A 21,131-nucleotide genomic window follows, 5' to 3' on the forward strand; every position below is an offset into this window, starting at 1 on the left:
TCAGTCACACGAGGCCATGTTCAGGCTCTACCTTTATTGCCTGTGAAGCCCAAAGCAACTCACTTCCAACTCTTTGGACCTTACTTAACTCATTTGCAAAATGGGGATGACAAAACCAACACCATAGGCTTGCTATGAGGACTTTAATAAGATCACACTCATTAAAAACTTCACACAGTAAGATGCTAAGTTCAATGAATGATATCACTATTGCAGTACTAGTATTTAAATTTAAAACAAGAAGGCTAACTTAAGATTCTCATTTGGGGAATTCCCTGGCAGTCCAATGGTTAGGACTCCATGCTTTCACTGCCAAGGGTGTGGGTTCAGTCCCTGGTCAGGGAACTAAGATCCCACAAGCCGCACGGTGTGGCCAAAACAAACAAACAAAAAAAGATTCTTGTTTGGAAATTTGTTGGCACTAGTTAGAGATGGTGGTTTCTCAACACGGTGAATGTACCAAATGCCGCTGAACATTTATGGTGTATAAATTTCACTTCAATTTTTAAAAAAAGATTCTCATTTGGACAGGGTCATACATTTCAGGCACACTTGTGGGCATGAGCCAGGTTCTTCCTAAGAGTTTTGGTTCAGGCTAGGGGGTAGAGGATAGAGAGTTAATTGAGAAAGTTGGGACAGGGAGCAGGGAGGTGTTACTGTGAAATATACCTGTCCTATTCCATCCATCTCACATATCCAAGACCTGGCTCGGACCGCCCTGCTCTCTTCCCTTACCTGTGAACTCATCCCACAAGACCCAGTTCAAATGACACCTCCCCTACCAGGCCTTCCCAATCCTCAACCCTAAGTAGTAATTTATTACTAATAATTACTAATTAAAACTAATGGCATCATTGAGGACTTTAATTTATCCAGGTCTGCTCTCCCTCTAGTCTAAGAAATCCCTAAGAGCAGGGACTATGCCATGGTTCAACACGTCCAAAGTTGAGCTCGTTTTCTCTTGCCTCAGACCTGCTCTTGACCTGTGTCCCCAAACCAATAAACAACACTACCATCTCTCCCCAACACTAGCCTCCTCCCTCACCACAGCAAAGTCAACATATAACCAAGGAAGAATTAGTTCTTCCTTCCATATCTTTCTCCAACCCACCCTCTCTCCCCATCCCCATGGTCCTGTCCTCTCTCACCTGTAGAAGTCACTTCCTCATCTCTCGGCTTATGGTCTCATCTCCAAAAACCTGAAGAATCTTTCTGAAACACAAATCTGACCACTTTGTTCCCCTGCTTAAAAGCCTTCTGTGACTCCCCGTAGCTTCAGGACAGAGTCCAAACTCCCCCAACCCAGTTGCATATGGTCCACCAGATCGGACACCTGCTCATGGCTCCAGACTCACCAGTGAACATGGCCCCAGATCTCTGTGCTCTAACAAGCTCTCAACCATGCTCCACGGGCCTCTGGCCTTTATACAAGCTGATTCCTCTGCCTGGAACTCTCCCTCCAAACTCTCCCTATCCTTACATGGAAAAATTCCTACTGAGCCCTCTAGTGGTTTACCCAGAAGCTACAAGGTTGAATCAGGCGTCCCAACCCTGAGCCCCGCCATCTTGAACTTGACCTTGACCTTTCTGCCTGTGCCCCCCCCATCTTGACCTTGACCCCTCTGCCTGTGCCTTCTCATCCCAGCGCTATCCATTCTGAGCTGTCCTTGCCTGGTGACTGATCTGTCTCCCCCTCTGGAGTGAGAGCTCCATGAGGGCAGGTCCCAGGGCTGTCTTGGTCACCCCTGTGCCCTCAACATCACCCAGCACAAGCTGGCATGAAGTAGTGGGTTCAATAAACACTGGTTGAATGCCTCTATTAAAAGGCTTAAGAGCCTGGGGATAATACTGTGGGAAAGAGAATTTTCTGAGAAATAGTTGATCCAATGGGAGTGACCTACCTCAGAATGTTCTCAGAACACATCTGTCCTATGGAAGTTTTTCTACTTAGTATGACCCTTGAAGACTGAAGGAGGTAATATCCTGAAAAATAAGGGAACTATTTGTTTGTTTGTTTTTTAAGAAGGGAAATGGAGGGACTTCCCTGGCTGTCCAGTGGTTAAGTATTCACCTTCCAATGCAGGGGGTGCGGGTTCGATCCCTGGTGGGGGAGGTAAGATTCCACATGCCTCACCGGCAAAAAGCCAAAACATAAAACAGAAGCAATATTGTAACAAATTCAATAAAGACTTAGGGAAATGGAGCTGGGCCAGGGCTCTTGGAATCCAAACACAGACAGGAACAAGCAGCTCTCAGACATTCCCATGTTCACAACATGGCCTGCATGCCTACGTACCACACCAGAATAAACACACAAAATCATCCATACACTTATGTATAGTCACAAGTTGTACATGCACACACATAGATGTGAATACACAGTCTACGTGTTGGACCCAGAGACACACATGTAAATATCCCCCAACAGACATATATCCCAAAGCATGTACTCATGTTACCCACAGGCAGATGCAGAGATTGGCACGCATTCAGGCACACTGGCAACGGACACATTCACACCCTGTCAGGCATTCACACAGATGGGCACATATAGCCATAAAGAGGTATAGATACTCACTTATGCACAAACACACACTGCACAAAGATGCATAAGTGATAGGAGTCCTGTAACTCTTTGTTCCGGCAATATTGGCCCTTTGAGTTTATCTTGTTCTTTGTTCTTGGATCACACCACACATACCTGGACTTAATCTTCACAGTTGGTGTTTACCAGGGGTAACCAACATTATTAAGGAAAAATGTCAGTGAGGGAAAAACAGCAGGACCACTCCTCTCTTCTCTACTCCCACTTTCAGCATCCCAGGGCCCCTCTCTGTTTCTGACACTGGAGTTTACCCAAATCTCCCCTGACATAGTTCTCTCTGCCTGCTAATAACAGCCCTGACACACCAGGAATCATGTCTAACAGGGACTTCACACACCCTCAAATACAACCTTCTCTTCCCAAATACTCCCTTTCCACTGGTGGGGAAACGCAATCGCAGGAAGGGGAAGTGAGTGCAGAGCAGGAGAGAAAGGGTTCACACGTGTGCCCCTTGCCCACTCTCTGTTTTCTGTCCTCAGTATACCCACATGTAAAATGGGAAACATCAATAATAATAATAATAATAATAATGGAAATGATACAATCGATGTAGTGGGCTTCCCTAAGGATCTGGGTTGGGAACCATTGGGGCTCTCTGTGAATTCTAATCCTTGAGACAGTTGGGATTTTTCAGTATCATATTGGTGTTTGTTACTATTTCCAAGCCCTGGCCAGTCCCTCTGCCAGCTGAGACCGTGAGTTACTCTTCTCCAGTTCTGTGGGAAGTTCCATGGAAGTGCAGCTATGGTCTTCTACCTCTTGCCCAACCACAGATAGTCAGTTCTATGACCCCTATCCTGACCTCACTTTGAGGTCCCAATGAGAATTCTGGGAATCAAGAGGCAGCATTGTGTCCAAAGTAAAAGCAGGTCAACATGTGGGGTCAGATGCTGACCCCATGATCCAGCTGGACTCTCCTCCCAGGAACACTGCATCCACAGCCCGGGGTCCTTTCTCACCTCAAGACCCTCAAACCCATTCCCTGGAATCTCCCCCCACTATGAGACCCTTCAACCTACATCTCTCCTCACCAAAAGACCCCCAAATCCACAGCCACACATCCTGTTTCATTCTAATACCCTTATATCCAGATCTTTGAATTCTTCTTTCCCAAGACCCCAAAATCCACCACTTTGGGGTCCCTTCTCACTCTGAGATTCCAAATCCAAAGCTCAGGGGCTCCCCCAAGCAAATATTCCAAAATCTTCAATTCTGGAACTTACCTACTGCCCTCCACAGCCTAGGGCAGTCCCTCCCGAGGGAACCACAAATTCCATATTGGGGCCCACTCTCTGTTAATCTGATCTGAGGTCCCCCTCCTCCTTCCTTGCTGGCTCTGTCCCAAGCTAGGTGGGGAGCATAATGGGGGGTATAGTTGGGAGGTGAAATGAGACAATTATGTAATCAGGACCAAAGCCGGCCCTTCTCTCCCAGGTAGTATAAAAGCAAACCATCCCAGACATCACCAACTGACTGTCACCCCCAGTGCCACCATGCTGGCCTCAGGGCTGCTTCCTGTGGCTTTGCCGGCCTGTCTGACTATACTGGTCTTGATGTCTGTCTGGCGGCAGAGGAAGCTCGAGGGGAAACTGCCTCCTGGACCCACCCCTTTGCCCTTCGTCGGGAACTACCTGCAGCTGAACACCAAACAGATGTACAACTCCTTCATGAAGGTGTCCGAAGGCAGAGAGATGGGTGGGACGGGATAGGGGTGGTGGCCTGCCCTGGTTGGGGCTTTGTGGCTGGGAATTGACGATGTTGGACCAGAGTCATAGGAAAGGAAAGGGGAGTTTTAAAGATTCAGTATCAGGGTCCTGGCCAGGAAAGACCACATCTTGGGATGTCCAGCTCCTTGACCGTCAGAGCCTGTAGGGAAATGCATCTCGGTATGTGAGATCTGGGTCCAGGGCCAGTTCAGAGCAGAGGCTGCTCTCTAACCACTCCCACTCACCGCCATCAGATCAGTGAGCGCTATGGCCCTGTGTTCACGGTCCGCCTGGGGCCCTGGCGGGTCGTGGTGCTGTGTGGATATGACACTGTGACAGAGGCTCTGGTGGACCAGGCTGAGGAAGTCAGTGGACGAGGCAAGCAGGCTAACTTCAACTGGCTCTTCAAAGCCTATGGTGAGGGGGACCTCGGAGCGGGGGGCAGGGGGGTGTGGTCAGGCAGACTTGATGGCTTCAGTGTCCCCAGCCTTCTTCTTCTGACTTCCTCTGGTATTCTCTGTCCCCATTCCTGTTCTTTGTTGCCACCCCCTCTGTCTCTAATTTGTCTTAGCATTTCTGCATCTCTATTTCTCCCTGCCTCTCTCTCCCCTATCTCCCTATTCTCTTTCACTAGATGTCTCTTCTTTCTCTGTATCTCTTAGAAGCTCTTGGGACTTCTGCTTTGGAACCCTGGTCCTCTATCTCCATATGCCTTTTTGTCTTTTTCTCCTTTTCAACTTCTGTGCTTCCCCAGGCTTCTCTCTCCTTCCCTCTCTCTCTTCTTTCTTAGTCTTAGAATCTCACATTATTTCTGTTTCAAAATCCCCATGCCTCCATCTCCTGGTAACAGTCTCTCCTCCTCCCAGACCCTCTCTGTTTCTCTCTCCTTATTTTTCTCTCTTCTCCAGCTCAGTTTTAGAATCCTTCACAATTGTTATATCCGCCTCCCAGATCTCCAAGTATCTCACTTCCCCTCCTTCCCTCCTCTGTCTCTTTCTCTTCCTGTGTGTGTCTCTGTATCTCTCTTTTCTCGGTGTTATCTTTCCTGCCTCTCTCCTTCTGATTCTGTTCTTGCAACTCGGTCTCTATCTCTTTCTGCGTTTCTCTGAGTTGTATGTCTCTCTCTGTCTCTGTCTCTCTCTTTCTCCCCCGCCCACCCCCCTCCTTCCCTCCCTTGCTTCCTCCCACCCTCTTTCCCTCCCTCCCGGCTCCATCTCCCACTCGCTCTCTCTCTGCCCACCTTTCTCTCGCTCTCCGGGCCAGGAGGCTGGTCTGGGCCTGCCCCGCCCCGACGCCTACGCTCCCTCTGCAGGCTTGGCGTTCGGCAACTGGGAGCGCGCCGAGCAGCCCCGGCGCTTCTCCATCACCACACTGCGGGACTTCGGCGTGGGCAAGCGCGGCATCGAGGAGCGCATCCAGGGGGAAGCGGACTTCCTCATCGAGGTCTGCCGGGGCACGCGCGGTGAGTGGGGGGACCCCGGAGAGCGCGAGGAGGAGGAGGAGGAGGAAAACAGCCGGCACCGACACACGCATTCTGGTCCCGGAAGGGGTCCAGGTTGGGCGAAGGCGTCCGGCCTCCCAGCTCTGGGGTCTGAGGCTGGAAGTCTGGCTCAGCACCTCCGTGCTCTCCTCAAATTCGCAGACCGGCATCAGACCGCCAAGCTGACTCTCCCCCAAATCCCTGTCTCTCCCCAACCCCACCCCGTCCCCCAGGCGCCTTCCTCGATCCCACCTTCTTCCTGAGCCGAACCGTCTCCAATGTCATCAGCTCCATCGTCTTCGGGGGCCGCTTTGACTACGAGGACAAAGAGTTCCTGTCACTGCTGCGTATGATGCTGGGAAGCTTCCAGCTCACAGCTACGTCTACCGGCCAGGTAACCCGTCCCAGCCTGGCTCTACCATGCCTCTACCTCAACCTGCCAACTGCTCCTCCACACCAAGACAGGCGCCCCAAACTCCCATCCTCCAACAGACAGGATCCCCTCAAAACCAGCCCCCCACTCTCGGACAACTGAACAGTTGCACCAGAACCCGGGACAGGTGCCCAATACTCAGTCTCCAAGCACACCTGGATATGTCAAAAGATGCTCCCCCCACCAAAAAAAAAAAAAAAAAAAAATGAACGAAAAAAAATAGACACTGCAGGCAAGATACATGTGCTCAACCCAGCTTTCTCTTCTCACCAGCGCGGGTGTCCTCACCCCAACTTACCTTAATATCTAACAGATGCTCCCTTTTAAGATATTCTATCTTTCCATCTGAATTTCTTAACACCTGGACAAGTGATCACCTCAGCCCACTTCCTGAACACCTGGTGCTGGAAAATTCAGCCCAGCAAAATCATTTGTTATCTACACAGGTGTCCCAAACTAGCCCACTGGAATATCTAGACAGTGCCCCCTACCCAGCTCGCTTAAATATCTCAACATTTAGACAGGTACCCCAAACCAAGACCCCTAAACATGTAAACACCTGGACAGATTGTTCCCCAAACACCCAAATGAGTGTCTTCCAGCCCAGCTCACTCAAATACCTACAGAAGTGCCCCCTATTGGCCCATTTGAATATATGAACACCTGAACAGGTATCTCCCCGCTTTAACACCTGCACAGCAGCCCCACTTTAATACCTTAACACCTGTACAGAAGCCCCCAATCCAGATCCCCTAAATATCCACACAGTTGTTTCCAACTGAGACCACCTGAATGCCTAAACACTTAGGTGACCCCCCCCTTCCAAGTCCCACCTAAACAGCTAAGCACCTGGACAGGTGTCTCCCAAGCCAACCTCACCTGAATATATGAACACCAGATGTATGCTCCAATCCAGCATCACCTGAACTTCTGAAACCTGGATATGTGTCCCAGTCCATCTCACTTTAATTCTTGGACAGGGACCCTTACACTTAACTCATGTGAAAACTTAGATATCTATTCCCATCCAGCCCCATCGAAATACCTAAACATCTGGGTAGGTGCCTTTAACCCAGGGCCTTCCTTGCCCTGCGACAGGTCCGACTCCCATTGGGTCCTGAGCACTGACAGCTGTCCTTCCCTTCCCTTCTTCTCTCCCCACCCTCAGCACTGTGAGATGTTCTACTCAGTGACGAAACACCTGCCAGGGCCCCAGCAACAGGCATTTAAGGAGCTGCAGGGGCTGGAGGACTTCATAGCCGAGAAGGTGGAGCAGAGCCAATGCGCTCTGGATCCCAACTCCCCATGGAACCTCATCGACTCCTTCTTCATCCGCATGCAGGAGGTACACGCCAGCAGCCAGTAAGGAGAGGTCCAAAGCCAAGCAGAGGGAAAGCAGGCTGGGGGTGGTGGAGAACAGAGGCCCATTGAAATCATCCCCCATCCTAATAATTCTCACAATCCCAATGATAATTAACCATCACTGTTCCATCTACTGAGCCCTTGTCCTCAAGCAGGACTTGTGCATGCAAATCATAATAGCAAGCATTTCTACAACACTGCCATGTGCCAGGCACTAATTTAAATGCTTTACGGTATCCACCTATTTAGCACACACCTATTTAGCTCTTGGAGTAGGCTCTCTATTATGACCCCGATTTTACAAATGAGGAAACTGAGGCCCAGAGAGTATAAGTGCCCAGTCTGAGGTCACACAGCGAGGAAGCAGTGGACCCTAGCTCAGACCCTTCTCTGACTCTAAGGTTGGTGCTTTTCACCACCTTGCACTCACCTTTCGTTCCCTGGTATCAGATACACCTGTGTGGACAGGGGACCTGGCTTTACTATGCAACAGTGGAGGGTCCCCACCCCCATCTGGATGTCAGTCTCCCTTCTATGATGAAAGGAGATGGGGCTTTATGGAGTCTGAAGTTGAAGGTGAAAGGATCCAGGGAGGGATTTCTCCATAGTAAGCGTCAATATTTTTAGTGAAGGAATATGCTGCTGTTGCTTAAAATTCTGCATCTGTGTCTCAGAAAATGTGTCTCTCTTTAACGCTCTCATTCTGTCATGCCATCTCTCTGTCCCCCTTTCTCACTCACTGCCTCTCTCTATCCTTCTGTTTCTAAACATTCCTACCATTTAAAAAATGACAACTAAGCTGATAATTAAAGGACAAATAGCTAGCTGGGAAAGTGTGTGAGGAGGGCATTTTGGGGCAAAGCCTGCAGCCTGGGCAAAGGCCTGGAGGCCCGGAGAGAGCCTGGCAGAAATAGAGTCCCTCGGACTTCCCTGGTGGTGCAGTGGTTAAGACTCCGCACTCCCGCTGCAGGGGACACGGGTTCGATCCCTGATCGGGGAAGTTCTGCATGCCCCAAGGTGGTGCCACAAAAAAAGAAAAAGACAAAGAAATAGAGTCTGTCTTCCCACCTTTGGTCTGGATCTAAAAGAGGCAGGTCCAAAAGGAAAACCCCCAGAAGGGCCCTGAGAGCATGGGGGAGTGGGCTCAGCCTTAAGCCCCCTCTCCACGCAGGAGAAGAAGAACCCTAACACGGAGTTCTACTTGAAGAACCTGGTCCTGACCACACTGAACCTCTTCTTTGCGGGCACTGAGACGGTCAGCACGACCCTGCTGCTCATAAAGCACCCAGATATGGAGGGTAAGGCTGGAGGGGGCAAGGAAGTGGGGGCCACAGACCCTCAAAATTCCTCTAAGCCCGCTGCAACGGTCCCACCTCTCCCAGGTCCCTGGACCCTCAGACATGCCCTGCTATCCAGGGACAAGGTGATATTCGCTGATAGGTACCAGCCGAATTTCACCAGCTGTTAAAATATTGAAAATATCTGAACTGATCGGTGTATAGTTCCCACACGGAACCAACCAAGTGCCCACTGCCTGCTCCTCCAGACCACCCCCCAAGACTCTTCCCTTGCACCTCCCCTGTGATTTTGGCAGGACCAGGTGAACAAGACCCTGCACCAACAGTGCCTATGGCCTGAATGTTCTATGTCCATGTCACATGTGGATGTCATGCATGTTGTACCTACTTGGACAATCATCCCTGCCCTGAGTCCTCACAATAGCTAAACACGTTCCCCCTCCTCCCCAAGCCAAAAGCCATGAGGAGATTGACCACGTGATTGGCAAGAGCCATCAGCCCAAGTTCAAGGACGGAGCCAAGATGCCCTACACAGAGGCGGTGATCCACGAGACCCAAAGATTCTGAGACATGATCCCCGTGGGCCCGGCCCGCAGAATCACCAAGGATACCGAGTTTCGAGACTTCCTCCTCCCCAAGGTGCTGCCCCACCCAGCCTAAAGGGATCTCCAACCCACTCCCTGTGACCCCGCACCCCGTTCCCCTTAGAAGCTTCCCAGCCCCTGTCCCGCTCCCTCAAAGACCTTCCCAACTACCGTGTCCCTTCCACCTTCCCACTCAGAGACTCCTGAATCCCATATCTCCCCAGACCTCTTGCCTCAGGGAATATGAACCCTATGTCCCCCCAAAATTCTTGTCTCAAGAGACATAACCCCCTTGTTCCCCCAACCTCCTGCCTTGGGAGACACGAACTGCATGTCCATGAAACCTTCTGCCCCAGGAGACACAGAGCCCATGTTCCTCAAATTTCCCTTCTCAGGGGACATGAACCCCATGGCTGCCAAACTTCCTGTCTCGGGACCATGAATCTCATGTCCCCCAAAGCTCCTCCCTCAGAGGACCCCAACTCCCATGCCTCCCACTTCCCTTCACCTAGGTCACACAAATTCCCCCTCCACCCCCAGGTGCTTTCAGCACACCCATCCCCAACTCTACCTTATCAAAGTCCCCTCCCTCCTCCCAACCAGGGCACCGAAGTGTTCCCTATGCTGGGCTCCGTGCTGAGAGACCCCAAGTTCTTCTCCAACCCGTGAGATTTCAACCCCCAGCACTTCCTGGATGAGAAGGGGCAGTTTAAGAAGAGTGATGCTTTTGTGCCCTTCTCCATCGGTAAGACACACTGCCAAGCCAACACCACCAGGGGCCTCCTTCATCTCTAAGGTGTAACCTAGTACCTTTCTCCAACTTGGAAGTCCCTCTTACCATATACCCTGGAGCCAACCAGCTGCAACCCCCATAACTACCAAGAACCTGGGCCCAGGCAAAAGAAAAGGGATGATCGTACCCATTTCAGAGATGGGGAATATCATGGCCCAGAGTGAGTCAGAGATTTGTCCAAGGTCACTTAAATTCTTCAGATTCCTAGAAAGGCGATGGCACAGCAGCCATATTTGAGTGTGTATTTGAGGAGAAGGGGCACCTAAAGTTCCCATTGCTACAGCCTGTTTTGCTTCACCCCACCCCATGTTCTAGGGAGACAGGCTCAGAGAGGAGTAGCAACTTCTCCGAAAGTCTCTCAGGCCTCGATATTCCAGCTCATCCTCCCTGGGAGAATACAGCTGGGGGTCGGTAGTGGCGTCAAGGTAGCAATGAGAACAAGCCTCACTTCCATGCCTCCCCCCTGTTCCTTCAGGAAAGCGGTACTGTTTCGGAGAAGGCCTGGCTAGAATGGAGCTCTTTCTCTTCCTCACCACCATCATGCAGAACTTCCGCTTCAAGTCCCCACAGTCGCCCCAGGACATCGACGTGTCCCCCAAACACGTGGGCTTTGTCACCATCCCATGAAACTACACCATGAGCTTCCTGCCCCGGTGAGCCAGGGCTGTGCCAGGGTGGGGCTGGTGGGAGGAGCAAATGGGAGAGGGAGGGGTGGGGTGGGGTTAGGGAAGGGGCGGGGCTAAGGATGGGGGAATGATGGACGGGGGGTCAGGGGAAGGAAGGGGCAAGGTGGATAGGAGAGGAAGAAACAAACGGACTCTGTTCACCTTGCTAGAGGTGGGTTGAGAGGAAAAGAAACCATATACTATACTTTGAATAGTAACAATAACAGATATTATTTATTGAGCAAGTACACTGTGTCAGCTCTATGCTAAAAGCGTCATATACTCACCTCACTTAATGCTCACAAACCTATGTCACGGGGAACAGTATTCATGCCCATTTTACAGGTAACAAAGATGAGGTCCAGAGAGTTTAAGTCTCTATCTGAGGTCCCACAGAACACAAGTAAGTACTCAGCAAGTACATGAACACAGATCTATATAGGGATGGCTATACTTAGCCCACAGTCGTTTGGGCAGATTCTTAAAAAACACCCCTTCCTCAAGTGAAAAAACAACAACTTATCATACTATTACACAACCTGAACAGCTCTGTCCAGGAGATTTTTTCCAGAGCCCTGACAGGCAGCTGACCTGGCTTCACTACACACTTGCCCACACCCTTGCTCACTCGTGCACACTTCGGATGCCAGAGCATATTTCGTCCCCACCACCAGATAAGGCTACTGTGTCTGATCAGAGTCAGACCTGGGGACAGGAGTCAGACTTCTTAATGAATTGGGTGGGAGAGAGAAACATTTTCAGAGAAAATGCCAGGAGAAGTTTGGAAGCAGCACAGCCATGTCTGTGTGTGTGCGCGTGTGTGCGTGCAGGCATTCGAGTATATGATTGCATGTTCCCCTGAGTGTATGCAGGAAGTCATATTTCCTATGAGTTTCTGAAGGTGGGGCTCTCTCTGGTGGATCTGGGATCTGTGAGAGTCTGAATCACCTGCTTACTCTCAGATAAGTTAGCGTATGTCCCCTTAGAAGTGGCATCCTTCAGCATTGCACAATCTGAACATTCATACACATCAGCTTTAGATCTTTGTGTTAGATCTAGAGTTAGATCTAACCTTAGATCTAAATGCTACACAGATCCCCGCATCCACAAAACTTGCCACACTTGAAGGACCAGTGATTGAGGTCAAGTGAGAGGAAAGCTGGTCCTTTGAACCCTGCAAGTTTCATAACAGGCTATGATTCTCAAGTTTCTCAGTTTCCATGATCTGTGTTTGGCAACTTGGTTTCCACAAATTGGCTGCTTCCTACTCATTGGAGGGAAATAAGGATCCACAGGGTCACACTCTTTATTATTACAAACACACTATTTAACAATCCAGAGTCAGAATCAAACTTTATCCATCCCTGTGCATGTCACTTTAAGAGGTTTCTAGAAACCTCACCTGGGGGAATCTTAGAATTGTGGCATAACTAAACGGTCGAATCTTGGAACGGCAGAGTCCACAATTCATAATCTTGGAATCTCGGATTCCCAGAACCTTAGACTCAGAACATTTGAATTACTGATGCTTGGAACTCTTGATGCTTAGAATTTTAGCATCAGAGTTTCCTTTGCCCACATCCTTGGGAACTTCATTCCCAGCCCCTCTGGTGGCAAACGTCAGGTCTCCAAGCTGAAAGTTCCTTCTGAGAAAGAGTCAAGAGAGGAAAGGAGGGGCTGGAACTAGCTGGGTTCTGCCAATGAGGCATATCTCCAGGGGAAGATAGAGTGGCTAGTAAGTCTTTGCCCAGCAAGAAGGGAGACGAGAGGGAAGAGAGAACAAGTATTAATCTCCAGAGTCCTCAAACTTACACCTGAAAAGGGAAAAGCAGGAGTCCCTCAAGGCATTACCAAAGGTGCCAAGAGAAGTCACATTCTAGCCACCAATGCCTCGATCTCACCTGTCCAGATAGGGCAGTCTCAGCTTTGTTGCTCTGGAAGAGCCAGTGACCCAGCCCAGCAAAGAGACAGTGCTGGGGCGGAGGTGTTAACAGGAGCCCTGGATTCTGGTCCAGGCTTTGCTGCTAACTCTTTGGGCCTTCCTGAGCCTCTCATCTGTCTCCTTCCTCACAGGAATTATTTGAAGATTGAAACATAGCCTGGTGTTGAGCTTTAAAACTCAATGGCTGCAGGAATGGGCGGATGACAGTGGTGATGTTTCTGGGTAGCTTGTTTTTCACTACTCTCTTCTAGCAAAACAAGAATCCTGCTCTTGCCGTAATGACAGGCACAAGTAGCATGTGTTGAGTGCCTGCTATGTGCCAGGCACTGTGCTGAGCCCCTTGTATGAGCTTCCTAGAACTGCCAGACCAAAGTATCACAAGCTGGGTGGCTTACACCAACAGAAATGTATTGTCTCAGAGTTCTGCAAGCTAGATCCAATATCAAGGTGTCAGCGGAGCCATGCTCCCTCTGAAACCTGTAGGGGAATCCTTCCTTGCCTCTTCTTAGCTTCTGGTGGTTTGCAGCTCTTGGTCTTTGGAGTTGCTTGGCTTGCAGCTGTGTAATTCCAAACTCTGCCTTTGTCATCACACGGTGTCGTCCCTGTGTTTGTCTCTCTTCACATGGCCATCTTTTTTTTTTTTAATTTTATTGGAGTATAGTTGATTTACAATGTTGTGTGAGTTTCAGGTGTAGAGCAAAGGGAATCAGTTATGCATATACATATATCCACTCTTTTTTAGATTCTTCTCCCATATAGGCCAATACAGAGTATTGAGTAGAGTTCCCTGTGCCATACAGTAGGTCCTAATTAGTTATCTATTTTACATATAGTAGTGTGTATATGTCAATCCCAATCTCCCAATTTATCCCTCTCCCCTTTTCCCCCTGGTAACCGTAAGTTTCTTTTCTACATCTGTGACTCTATTTCTGTTTTGTAAATAAGTTCATTTGTACCATTTTTTTTAGATTCCACATATAAGCGATATCATATGATATTTGTCTTTCTCTGTCTGACTTAGTTCACTTAGTATGATCATCTCTAGGTCCATCCACGTTGCTGCAAATGACATTATTTTGTCCTTTTTTACGGGCCATCTTTTTATAAGTGTACCAGTCATACTCCAGGATGACTTCATCTTAACTAATTATATCTTCAGTGATTCTTTTTCCAAATAAGATCACATTCTGAGGTACTGGGAGTTCCGACTTCAGAGTACCTTCTTGACAGTTCAATCCATAACACCACTTATGCATGCACTCATTAAACCAAATAAAGTGTCTGCGAGGTGACTCTATGATGATCCTTGTTACAAATGAGCACACGGACTCAGAGGAAGGTTAAAGAATCTGCCTAGGGCTTCCCTGGTGGCGCAGTGGTTAAGAATCCGCCTGCCAATGCAGGGGACATGGGTTCGAGCCCTGGTCCGGGAAGATCCCACATGCCACGGAGCAACTAAGCCCGTGCGCCACAACTACTGAGCCTGTGCCCTAGAGCCTGTGCTCCGCAACAAGAGAAGCCACTGCAACGAGAAGCCTACGCACCGCAACGAAGAGTAGCCCCCACTCGCCGCAGCTAGACAAAGACCGCGCACAGCAACAAAGACCCAACACAGCCATAAATAAAATAAATTTATTTTTTAAAAAAAGGAAGACATTCTTGTCTACAAAAAAAAGAATCTGCTCAAAGTAGCACAGTTAGGACATGACAAAGGCAGATTTGGATGAAAGACAGTTGGATTCCAGTGTGCCTCTCTTGAGGTTCCAGAGATGATTCAGATGGAGCCCCTGCCCCCAGAGGAACTCTGGAGGAGGGGGGTGATTCTCAGAAGAAATGTTTTGGAGAAAGGAGGTAGAGGGATAGGAATTTAGATGTCACATCACCCCTGACTCAAACCAGGATGTTCCACACGTGGCTGCTCCCGGGACGCATGCAAACCTGTACGCACACGTGCACACAGATATCTGTATAGCTGGAGCAGTGCTTTTTTACTCATGAGGGGCACTCTGATATTTTGTCTTCCCTTCTCTTTTATTTTATTATTTTTTAAATGCTTGTTGCAGCCCGTCGAGCTGCTCGTGAATCATTAATGGGTTATGACCTGCAGTTTGAAGAACAAAAGCTTAAAGGAGAAATTCCAAACTCCCTGGGCTAGTCTCCAAGACCGTTTCTAGCCTGGGCTCTGCCTTCCTCTCCCAGTCTCGTTTCTCATCACATGTCACTAAACAGATCCTATTCCCCAAGCTCACCAAACTTCTATTACTGTGCATGGATTATTTATGTCTCCAGGCATTTGCACTGACTGTTCCCTTTGCCTAGAATGCTTTTTCTGCCCTCTCCGCTGAAGTGAAGGACTGTTGCTGTGGTAATATTTACAGAATAACAATCAAACAGGAAGGAAAGAACCCCTTGTTCCTCTACCAAGATTCCATTCTCCCCCTAATGGTCCAGCAGGATCCAGCAGGAAATGGAGAAAAAATGGTTCACAGGGTTCCCAAAAAGTTACCACAAAACAAAGTATTAAAACGTGGCTTTCACATTAAAAGTGATTTTTTTTTTTTTTAGTTCTCATTACAAGAAAAAAATTCTACGTGTGACAGATGTTAACTAGACTTACTGTGGTCATCATTTCACAAAATATACAAATCATTATGTTGTACACCTGAATCTAATATAATGTATGTCAATTACACCTCAGTTTTAAAACACTTTTTTTCCCATTTGCTATTGAAAAGATCAGTTCCAGTTATATGGAAAATCCATTTATTTGTAATACCTACATTCTCTGACAATGCCAGGAGGAAAAAAAAAAAAAAACCAAAAAAAAAAAACCCATGAGGCTTTGGGACTTCCCTGGTGGTCCAGTGGTTAAGAATCTGCCTTCCAATGCAGGGCACGCATGTTCGAGCCCTGGTCGAGGAACTAAGATCCCACATACCGAGGGGCAACTAAGCCAGCACGCCCCAACTACTGAGCCCGTGCACTCTGGAGCTCGCACGCTGCAACGAAGAGCCCACTCGCTGCAACGAAAGATCCCGAGTGCTGCAACTAAGACCCAACACAGCCAAATAAATAAATTAAAAACGAGGCTTTGATGTGTAATATCCAGCACAGTGTATATTAGCTACATAGCATCCTTCTCCACAATCTGTTCCAGAAAACAGAAAATAAGGAAACACTTCTCAACTTATTCTATGAAGCCAGTATTTCCCTGATGCCAAAACAAGACAATGATAGTACAGAAAAGAAAGTTACAGACCGATATCCCTCATGAATATAGATACAAAAATTCTCAACAAAATATTAGCAAATTAAAAAAATATATATTAGCAAATTAAATCCATCAATATATAAAAAGAGTAATACACCAAGTGAGGTTTATTCCCAGGGTAGAAGGCTGGATCAACATTCAAAAATAAATGTTGAGGGGACAACCATGGTGGTGCAGTGGTTAAGACTCCGAGCTCCCAATGCAGGGGGCCAGGGTTCCATCCCTGGTCAGGGAACTAGATCCCACATGCGTGCCACAACTAAGAGCTCGAATGCCACAACTAAGGAGCCTGTGTGCCACAACTAAGGAGTTGGCAAGCTGCAACTAAGGAGCCGGCCTGATGCAACAAAGACCCAGCACAACCTAATTAATTAATTAATTAATTAAATGTTGACAAAGGATCAAATGCAATTCAATGGAGAAAATACAGTCTTTTCAACAAATGATGCCAGAACAACTGAATATCCACATGGAAACAAGAAATGAATCTAGACACAGCCCTGACACCTTCCACAAAAATTAATTCAAAATGGATCAAGGATCTAAATGTAGAATGAAAAAGAAGAAAACTTTTAGAAGATAACATAGAAAACCTACATGACCTTGGGTTTGACTGTGACTTCTCAGATACAACACCAAATGTACTTTCCAATTGATAAGTTGGACTACATTAAAAATCAAAACTTCTGGGACTTCCCCGGTGGCACAGTGGTTAAGAATCTGCCTGTCAATGCAGGGGACACGGGTTCGAGCCCTGGTCTGGGAAGATCCCACATACCGCGGAGCAACTAAGCCCGTGAGCCACAACTACTGAGCCTGCGCATCTGGAGCCTGTGCTCCGCAACGGGAGAGGTCGCGACAGTGAGAGGCCCGCGCACCGCGATGAAGAGTGGCCCCCGCTTGCCGCAACTAGAGAAAGCCCTCACACAGAAACGAAGACCCAACACAGCCAAAAATAAATAAATTAATTAAAAAAAAAAAAAAAAGAATCCTCCTGCCAATGCGGAGGACACGGGTTCAATCCCTGGTCCGGGAAGATCCCACATGCCACGGAGCAACTAAGCCCGTGAGCCGCAACTACTGAGCCTGCGCTCTAGAGCCCGCGAGCCACAACCACGGAAGCCCGCAGGCCTAGAGCCCATGCTCCGAAACAAGAGAAGCCACCGCGATGAGAAGCCCGCGCACCGCAGCGAAGACCCAACCAGCCAAAAATAAATAAATAAATATTTTTAAAAATCAAAACTTCTGTTCTGCAAAGGACAGTTAAGAGAATGAAAAATACAAGCTACAGACTGGGAGAAAACATTTGCAAAGCATATATCTGATAAAGGACTTGTATCCAAAATACACAAAAAAAGACATAAAACTCAGCAGTAAGAAAAAAAAATTTTTTAAATGGGCAAAAGATCTGAACAGACCCCTCACCAAAGAAGATATACACATAGATAATAAGCATATGAAAAAATACTTAACATCATATTTCATCAGGGAATTAACAAATTTAAAAAATACTGAGACGGCTTCCCTGGTGGTGCAGTGGTTGAGAGTCTGCCTGCCAATGCAGGGGACACAGGTTCGAGCCCTGGTCTGGGAAGATCCCACATGCCGCAGAGCAACGGGGCCCGTGAGCCACAACTACTGAGCCTGCGCGTCTGGAGCCTGTGCTCCGCAACGGGAGAGGTCGCGATAGTGAGAGGCCCGCGCTCCGCGATGAAGAGTGGCCCCCGCTTGCCACTACTAGAGAAAGCCCTCGCACAGAAACGAAGACCCAACACAGCCAAAAATAAATAAATTAATTAATTAATTTAAAAAAAAATACTGAGATATCCACTACACACCTATTGAACTGCTAAAATCCCAAACACTGACAAGGCCAAGTGTTGACAAGGATGTGGAGCAGCAGGAACTCTCATTCATCACTGGTGGGAATGCAAAATGGTACAGCCACTTTGGAGGACAATTTGGCAGTTTCTTACAAAGCTAAACATTGTCTATCATAGGACTCAGCAATCATGCTCTTTGGTATTTACCCAAATGAGTTAGTGAATTTCCTATTCTTGAATTTCCTTGAAATCATCAAGTCCCAGCTCTTTTTTTGCTTAATATTTCTTTCCTCAATTTATCTCTGCCCTCTCTCATTTTACTATAAGAAGTGAGAAGAAACCAGATCACATCTTCAACACTTTGCTTGGAAATATCCTCAGCTAAATATCCAAGTTCATTGTTTACAAGTTCTGCTTTCCATACAACTGTAATAGCCAATTCAGCTAAGCTTTCTGCCACTATATAATAAGGATCCTCTTTCCTCCAATTTCAAACAACATATTCGTCATTTCCTTCTGAGTCCTCACCAACAGTGTCTTTATTTATTTTTTTTAAATTTATTTATTTATTTTTGGCCGTGTTGGGTCTTCGTTTCGTGCGAGGGCTTTCTCTAGTTGCGGCAAGCGGGGGCCCCTCTTCATCGCGGTGCGCGGGCCTCTCACTATCGCGGCCTCTCTTGTTGCGGAGCACAGGCTCAGTAGTTGTGGCTCACGGGCCTAGTTGCTCCGCGGCATGTGGGATCCTCCCAGACCAGGGCTCGAACCCGTGTCCCCTGCATTGGCAGGCAGATTCTCAACCACTGCGCCAGCAGGGAAGCCCCACCAACAGTGTCTTTAACATCCATATTTCTACCAACAATCTGTTTAAGGCAATCTAGGCATTTTCTATCATGTGCCTCAAAATTCTTCCAGCCTCTACTCATTACACAATTCCAAAGTCGCCCACATTTTTAGGTATTTGTTACAGTGGCACCTCACTTCTAGTACCGAGATCTGTACTAGTGCCCTATGGCTACCACAACCCATTACCACACACTTGGTGTCGTAAAACAACAGAAATTAATTTTCTCAAAGTTCCGGAGGCCTAAAGTCTAAAGTCAATTTTGCTGGGATGAATCAATTTTTCAGCAGGCTATTAAAGATGGGGGGAGGATCTGAGTACAAAGGGAAGCACAAGCAACTCTTTGGGATGTTGGAATTATTCTGAATCCTATCTGCAATGGCTATAAGAATCTATGTAAAACCTCACTGTAAAGAGGGAGTTTTACAGTATGTAAAAATAGGGTATTTTTTTTTAAAGAGGAATTAGAATTTTTTTTAAAGAGTGAACCAACAACAATGTCCTACTGTAAAGCCAGGAAATTATATTCAATATCTTGTAATAACCTATAATGAAAAAGAATCTGAATATATACATACATATATATATATATATATATATATATATATATATATATATAACTGAATCACTTTGCTGTGCACCTGAAACTAACACAACATTGCAAACCAACTATACTTCAATTTTTCAAAATTAATTAATTAATTTTTTAAAAGAGTGAGCCAAGGGACTTTCCTGGTGGTGCAGTGGCTAAGACTCTATGCTACCAATGCAGGGGGCCTGGGTACAATCCCTGGTCAGGGAACTAGATCCCACATGCATGCCACAACTAAGAGTTCGCATGCCACAACTAAGGACCTGGCGAGCCGAAACTAAGGAGCCTGCCTGCCACAACTAAGACCCGGTGCAACCAAATAAGAAAAAGAAAAAAAAAAAAAGAAAAGAAAAGAAAAAAAAAGAGTGAGCCAAGTCTATAGGCAGATTTATGGAAGAAAAAAAAAAAACCTAGCTGCAGGTAATCTGAAATGTCCTGTTAGTTTTAGGCTACTCTGAACAGTCATGTTACATTTAATTATCTTATCCATAAAGTCTTAAACATGAAGGCTCATGAAACTGTGAGACAACAGACACTGGAAACTGAAAGGGCTTTCTGCAAAACCCACTTCTTCAGAGCTTATGGAGGCCAAAGGCTAGGCTTTGATACAGTGCCATGTTAAGTGTCTAATGAAAAAGGCTTTGCCTTCCAAAGGATTAAAAAAATGTACTGGAAAAAATGCACAAGAAAACATCAAGCAAACCCTAGTTGAGATCTGGACAATTTCCAAAACAGCTATTCTATGCTATTCAAAATGTCAAGGTCGGGAATTCCCTGGTGGTCCAGTGGTTAGGACACCCGCTTTCACTGCCAAGGACCTGGGTTCAATCCCTGGTCGGGTAACTAAGATCCCTCAACCCCCGCGGCGTGGCCAAAAAAGAGACAAAAGTGGCTTTACCCAGTCCAGCAGCTGAAGCTCGGCGCTCGGGTTACCCCTGCAGCGACGCCGCCTGGTCCCACCGATACCACTGCTGCTCCCGTCCCTTCGCTTCAGTGTGTACCCGTGACAATGAGTACAACTATCTCGTCAGAGTTGTCCTTATTGGAGATTCTGGGGTTTGAAAGAGTAATCTCCTGTCTTGATTTACTCGAAATGGGTTTAATCTTGAAAGCAAGAACACCATTGGAATAGAGTTTGCAACAAGAAGCATCCGGGTTGATGGGAAAACAATAAAGGCACAGATATGGGACACAGCAGTGCAAGAGCTATACCGAGCTATAACATCAGCACACTATCGTGGCGCTGTAGGTGCCTTATTGGTCTATGATATTGCTAAACATCTCACATATGAAAATGCAGAGTGATGGCTGACAGAACCGAGAGATCACACTGATATTAACATTGTTACCATGTTTGTGGGCAATAAGAGTGATCTGCGTCATTTCAGGGCAGTTCCTACAGATGAAGCAAGAGCTTTTGCAGAAAAGAATGGTTTATCATTCACTGAGACATCTGCTCTAGACTCTACAAATGTAGAAGCTACTTTTCAGACAATCTTGACAGAGATATACCACATAGTTTCCCAGAAGTAAATGCCAGACAGACGTGAGAATGACATGTTCCCAAGCAACAATGTGATTCCTTTTCTTGTTCCACCAACCACTGAAAACAAGCCAAAGGCGCAGTGCTGTCAGAACATGTAAGGTGTTTCTCTTCTCCCCGGGAGGGCTGTGTATAGTTCAATTCCCAGGTCTGAGAATATATTTGTAAATATATTTGTAAATATTTAAATATA

The 21,131-nt window shown here is 47.3% G+C and overlaps 1 protein-coding gene and 1 pseudogene across 1 annotated transcript; both read left to right on the forward strand.

Moving 5' to 3' along the window:
- The first annotated feature begins 4,098 nt into the window (after positions 1 to 4,098).
- Positions 4,099 to 10,918, forward strand: LOC118885279 (cytochrome P450 2A13-like). The gene is given in 9 exon segments (XM_036833837.1): positions 4,099 to 4,278; positions 4,566 to 4,728; positions 5,624 to 5,773; positions 6,025 to 6,185; positions 7,393 to 7,569; positions 8,758 to 8,884; positions 9,336 to 9,523; positions 10,072 to 10,213; positions 10,737 to 10,918. Coding segments are annotated over 9 exon segments (1,470 nt in total).
- Positions 10,919 to 20,149: 9,231 nt separating this feature from the next.
- LOC118885449 lies at positions 20,150 to 20,928 on the forward strand (annotated as a pseudogene).
- Positions 20,929 to 21,131: the final 203 nt, after the last annotated feature.

Source organism: Balaenoptera musculus, chromosome 19, assembly GCF_009873245.2.
Source record: "Balaenoptera musculus isolate JJ_BM4_2016_0621 chromosome 19, mBalMus1.pri.v3, whole genome shotgun sequence".
NCBI lineage: Eukaryota > Metazoa > Chordata > Mammalia > Artiodactyla > Balaenopteridae > Balaenoptera > Balaenoptera musculus.